Source organism: Chrysemys picta, chromosome 1, assembly GCF_011386835.1.
Source record: "Chrysemys picta bellii isolate R12L10 chromosome 1, ASM1138683v2, whole genome shotgun sequence".
In the NCBI taxonomy this organism is placed as follows: Eukaryota; Metazoa; Chordata; order Testudines; family Emydidae; genus Chrysemys; species Chrysemys picta.
In genome coordinates, this window is record NC_088791.1 from 212,195,287 (window position 1) to 212,201,212 (window position 5,926).

The following is a 5,926-nucleotide window of genomic DNA, read 5'->3' on the forward strand; positions in this document are numbered from 1 at the left end:
GAGTTCAAGGCCCCATACAGTGAATAGGGAGAGATAGGCACCTAAGAATGTGATCCACCACACCAGAATGCTAGGTGGGGAGCCACTTTAGCCAGACAATGGGAGAGGCCAAGCCATGCTGTTGCATATAAATGCCATAATCCTCTGCCCCAGGATCAGCGACCCACCACATCCAATCCAAGGGACATCCTCCTAGAAGTCTCCCTCAATTACAAAACAGAGCATATCAGAAATCCCCTTGCAACTCATGGCTGCAGAGGTACCATGCGTTTGTGCCTTAGGCCTGGTCTACACTACGGGTTTAGGTCGACTTTAGCGGCGTTAAACCGAATTAAGCCTGGACACGTCCACACAACGAAGCCCTTTCTTTCGACTTAAAGGGTCCTTTAAACCGGTTTCTTTACACCACCTCTGACGAGGGGATTAGCGATAAAACCGGTCTTTGCGGGTCGGAATTGGGGTAGTGTGGACGGAATTCGACGTTATTGGCCTCCGGGAGCTATCCCACAGTGCTTCATTGTGACCGCTCTGGACAGCACTCTCAACTCAGATGCACTGACCAGGTAGACAGGAAAAGACCCGCGAAGGTTTGAATTTCATTTCCTGTTTGCCCAGCGTGGAGAGCACAGGTGACCCTGCAGAGCTCATCAGCACAGGTAACCGTGATGGAGTCCTCCCAGGATCGCAAAAGAGCTCCAGCATGGACCGAACGGGAGGTACGAGATCTGCTCGCCATATGGGGAGATGAAGCAGTGATAGCTGAACTCCGTAGCAGTAAAAGAAATGGAAAAGTATTAGAAAAGATCTCCAAGGCCATGAAGGACCGAGGCCATAACAGGGACACACAGCAGTGCCGCGTGAAAATTAAGGAGCTACGGCAAGCTTACCACAAAGCCAGAGAAGCAAACGGAAGGGCCGGGGCAGAGCCGCAAACTTGCCGCTACTACGCGGAGCTGCATGCGATCCTAGGGGGTGCAGCCACCACTACCCCAACCGTGTGCTATGACTCTCTCACTGGAGAAACACACAGGGAAGACGGTTCAGGGAACGAGGAAGATGACGATGGAGGTACTGTAGGTAGCTCACAGCAGCAAAGAAGCGGAGAAACCGGTTTCCCCAACAGCCAGGATATGTTTGTGACCCTGGACCTGGAACCAGTAACCCCCGAACTCACCCAAGACCCTCAGGGCACACAGGAGACCTCTGGTGAGTGTAACTTTGTAACTATTTGTAAACATTACAAAAAAAAAGCAAGCGTGTTTAATGATTACTTTGCCCTGGCAATCGCGGCCAGTACATCTACTGGAAAAGTCTGTTAACGTGTATGGGGATGGAGCGGAAATCCTCCAGGGACATCTCCAGAAAGCTCTCCTGGTTGAAATGGGGTGATTTTATTAAGGGGACATTCAGAGGCGCCCGTTCCTGCTCTTCTGACCAGAAATGTTCCCCGCTGTTAACCACGCGGTGGGGGGAGGGGTGAAGTGATCATCCCAGAGAATCGTGGGGGGGGGGGGTTTACTTGTGTTTGTGCCGCATGTTAACCGGGAAACCACAGCCCCCTCCTTTTACATTGAAACCCCATTTTAAATGGACAACCCAATTCATCCTTGATATGGGAAATGCGCTGCTGTTTGCAACCTTTCCCGCATGTTAAGAAGGTTAAAAAAGCCAAAACACTGTGGCCTACGATGGCTGCCTGCAAGCCGAAATATGCGACCTTGTAATGAAAGAGTGTACCCATTGTTCTCTAAAATGTGTCTTTTTTAACCACCTCTCCCTTCTCCTCCGCCAGCTGCAAATGTTTCTCCTTCGCAGAGGCTCGTGAACATTAGAAAGAGAAAACGTAGGACGAGGGACGAGATGTTCACGGAGCTCCAGATGTCCGCCCAGGCTGATAGAGCACAGCAGAATGCGTGGAGGCAGTCAATGGCGGAGATGAGAAAAGCCCAATATGAACAAGAGGAGAGGTGGCGGGCTGAATCGCGGGAAGAACAGAGCAAGTGGTGGGCTGAAGACGATAGGTGGCGTCAGCTTGCAGACAGACGGCAAGAGGCAATGCTCCGTCTGCTGGAGCATCAAACTGATATGCTCGAGCGTATGGTTGAGTTGCAGGAAAGGCAGCAGGAGCAGAGACCGCCGCTACAGCCCCTGTGTAACCAACAGCCCTCCTCCCCAAGTTCCATAGCCTCCTCACCCAGACGCCCAAGAACACGGTGGGGGGGCCTCCGTCCACCCAGTCACTCCACCCCAGATGATCGCCCAAGCATCAGAAGGCTGGCCTTCAATAAGAGTTAAAGTTTTAAAATGCAGTGTGTCCTTTTCCATCCCTCCTCCCCCACCCATCCCAGGCTACCTTGGCAATTATCCCCCTACCTCTGTAAGGAACTAATAAAGAATGCATGAATGTTAAAAAAAAATGACTTTATTGCCTCTGCAAGCGGGAGGGGAGGGTGGGGTGGGGTGGTTGGTTTACAGGGAAGTAGAGTGAACCGGGTCGGGGGGGGGGGGTTTGGAGGGTTCATCAAGGAGAAACAAACAGAAGTTTCACACCGTAGCCTGGCCAGTCACAAAACTCGTTTTCAAAGCTTCTCTGATGCGCACCGCGCCCTGCTGTGCTCCTCTAACCGCCCTGGTGTCTGGCTGCGCGTAATCAGCGGCCAGGCGAGTTGCCTCAACCTCCCACCCCGCCATAAAGGTCTCCCCCTTACTCTCACAGATATTGTGGAGCGCACAGCAAGTAGCAATAACAATGGGGATATTCTTTTCGCTGAGGTCTGAGCGAGTCAGTAAGCTGCGCCAGCGCGCTTTTAAACGTCCAAATGCACATTCCACCACCATTCGGCACTTGCTCAGCCTGTAGTTGAACAGGTCCTGACTCCTGTCCAGGCTGCCTGTGTACGGCTTCATGAGCCATGGCATTAAGGGGTAGGCTGGGTCCCCAAGGATCACGATAGGCATTTCAACATCCCCAATGGTCACTTTCTGGTCCGGGAAGAAAGTCCCTTCCTCCAGCTTTCGAAACAGAGCAGAGTTCCTGAAGACGCGAGCATCATGTACCTTTCCCGGCCATCCCACGTTGATGTTGGTGAAACGTCCCTTGTGATCCACCAGGGCTTGCAGCAGCATTGAAAAGTACCCCTTGCGGTTTACGTAGTCGGTGGCTTGGTGCTCCGGTCACAAGATAGGGATATGGGTTCCGTCTATGGCCCCGCCACAGTTTGGGAATCCCATTTCAGCAAAACCATCCACTATTGACTGCACGTTGCCCAGAGTCACTACCCTTGCTATCACCAGGTCTTTCAGTGCCCTGGCAAATTGGATCACAGCAGCCCCCACCGTAGATTTGCCCACTCCAAATTGATTCCCGACTGACCGGTAGCTGTCTGGCGTTGCAAGCTTCCACAGGGCTATCGCCACTCGCTTCTCAACTGTGAGGGCTGCTCTCATCTTGGTATCCTGGCGTTTCAGGGCAGGGGACAGCAAGTCACAAAGTTCCATGAAAGTGCCCTTACGCATGCGAAAGTTTCGCAGCCACTGGGAATCGTCCCATACCTGCAGCACGATGCGGTCACACCAGTCTGTGCTTGTTTCCCGGGCCCAGAATCGGCGTTCCACGGCATCAACCTGCCCCAGTGACACCATGATTTCCACATTGCTGGTGCCTGTGCCTTGTGAGAGGTCTATGTCCATGTCAATTTCCTCATCACTCTCATCGCCGCGCTGCAATCGCCTCCTCGCCTGGTCCGGGTTTCGCCTTGGCATGTCCTGGCTCTGCATATACTCCAGGACAATGCGCGTGGTGTTCATAGTGCTCATAATTGCCGCGGTGATCTGAGCGGGCTCCATGATCCCAGTGCTAGCTATGGCGCCTGGTCAGAAAAAAGGCGCGAAAGTAGTATCTGATGGACCAGGAGAAGGAGGGAGGGCGGGAGGGAGGGAGGGCCGAGTGACGACATGGCGTACAGGTACAGGAACAGGGAGAAACACAAACAACTGTCACACAGAATGGTCCCCCCAAAGATTAAAATGAAAACCCTGGGCTTAGCAGGCCATTGATTTCACGGAGGAAGGGGAAGCATATGAATACAGAACAAATCTATTTTTTACATCTTAAGGTGGCAGCCGACGGTGCAGCATGAGTGACAGCCATACCCATACCAGTATGACGATGACGGATACCAATCATAAAATACCATCATCTGCCAAAAGGCAAGGGGCTGCTGCTGTGTAGCAATGCAGCCCCACGTCTGCCAGCCCCACGTCCGCCAGCACCCAGCATCGCCCTCGGCCTCTTCTGGGTGCTTAGCAGACAATACTGGGCAATTGGCAGAAAATAGTATATTACGACTGGTAGCCATCATCATCGAAACAGTAGCATGTCTGCCCAGGTGGCCATGATTGACAGCCACACCAGTACGACGACGATGGGTACCAGTCATAATATACCATCGCCTGGCAAGGGGCTGGTGCAATGCAGCCCTACGGCTGCCAGCCCCATGGCTATCACTCATGCTACACCGTCTACCGCCAAAAGGCAGTTAGCAGCTGCTGCTGTGTAGCAATGCAGTCCCACGTCTGCCAGCACCCAGAGGACATATGGTGACGGTGAGCTCAGCTGAGCTGAGCGGGCTCCATGCTTGCCGTGATATGTTGTCTGCACAGGTAACCCAGGTAAAAAGGCGCGAATCTATTGTCTGCGTTGCTGTGACGAGGGGGGAGGGGCCTGACGACATGTACCCAGAACCGCCCGCGACACTGTTTTGCATCATCCGGGCATTGGAATCTCAACCCAGAATTCAAAGAAAAGGCGCGAACCGCTTCTCGGCTCTCTGAGCTGTGGCGCAAACGTAGTATCTGACGGACTAGGGGAAGGAGTGAGGGGGGCCGAGTGACGACATGGCGTACAGGCACAGGGAATTAAAATCAAGAACGGTGGCTGTGCATCAGGGAGAAACACAAACAACTGTCACACAGAATGTTCCCCCCAAAGATTAAACTGAAAACCCTGGGCTTAGCAGGCCGTTGATTTGACGGAGGGAGGGGGAAGCAAATGAATACAGAGCAAATCTATTTTTTACATCTTAAGACGACGGTGCAGCGTGACTGATAGCCCTCGGCATCTTTCTGGGTGCTTGGCAGCAAATACGGGGCGGCGTATGACGATGGTCTTCAGGCCTATTGCACAATCGGCTGCTCGGGGAAGACTCTGCTAACGTGCGATGACCCGACTTGTAATAGGACGGCTAATAGTCGTAATACACCATTTACTGCCAAAAGGCAAGCCCCACGGCTGCCAGCACCCAGATCGCCGATGAAGGCTACCAGTCTACTGCACCGTCTACCGCCAAAAGGCAGTTAGCAGCTGCTGCTGTGTAGCAATGCAGTCCCATGTCTGCCGACACCCAGAGGACATATGGTGACGGTGAGCTGAGCTGAGCGGGCTCCATGTTGTCTGCACAGGTAACCCAGGTAACCCAGGTAAAGAGGCGCGAATCTATTGTCTGCCGTTGCTGTGACGGGGGAGGGAGGGGCCTGACGACATGTACCCAGAACCGCCCGCGACACTGTTTTGCATCATCCGGGCATTGGGATCTCAACCCAGAATTCAAAGGGGCGGCGGAGACTGCGGGAACTGTGGGATAGCTGTGGGATAGCTACCCATAGTGCAATGCTCTGGAAGTCAACGCTAGCCTTGTACTGTGGACGCGGTCCGCCGACTAGAGCACCTAGAGCATTTTATTGTGTGGACACACACAATCGGCTGTATACAACCGATTTCAATAAAACCGGCTTCTATAAATTCGAACTAATTTCGTAGTGTAGACATACCCTTAGAGATGCTCAAATAACTGGTATCACATGATCACATCCACATGTGGAAGAGAGGAGTTTCGTACCACCAAAGCCAAAACAGGGCTGCTCTCCC

At 53.0% G+C, this 5,926-nt stretch overlaps 1 protein-coding gene across 1 annotated transcript; it reads left to right on the forward strand.

Moving 5' to 3' along the window:
• Window positions 1–279: 279 nt before the first annotated feature.
• On the forward strand, window positions 280–3,074 carry LOC135978276 (uncharacterized). Its single transcript, XM_065579268.1, has 2 exons — window positions 280–1,206; window positions 1,793–3,074. The coding sequence occupies exons 1-2, from the start codon at window positions 666–668 to the stop codon at window positions 2,293–2,295; spliced, it is 1,044 nt and encodes a 347-aa protein (XP_065435340.1). The 5' UTR covers window positions 280–665; the 3' UTR covers window positions 2,296–3,074.
• The last annotated feature ends 2,852 nt before the right edge of the window (window positions 3,075–5,926 follow it).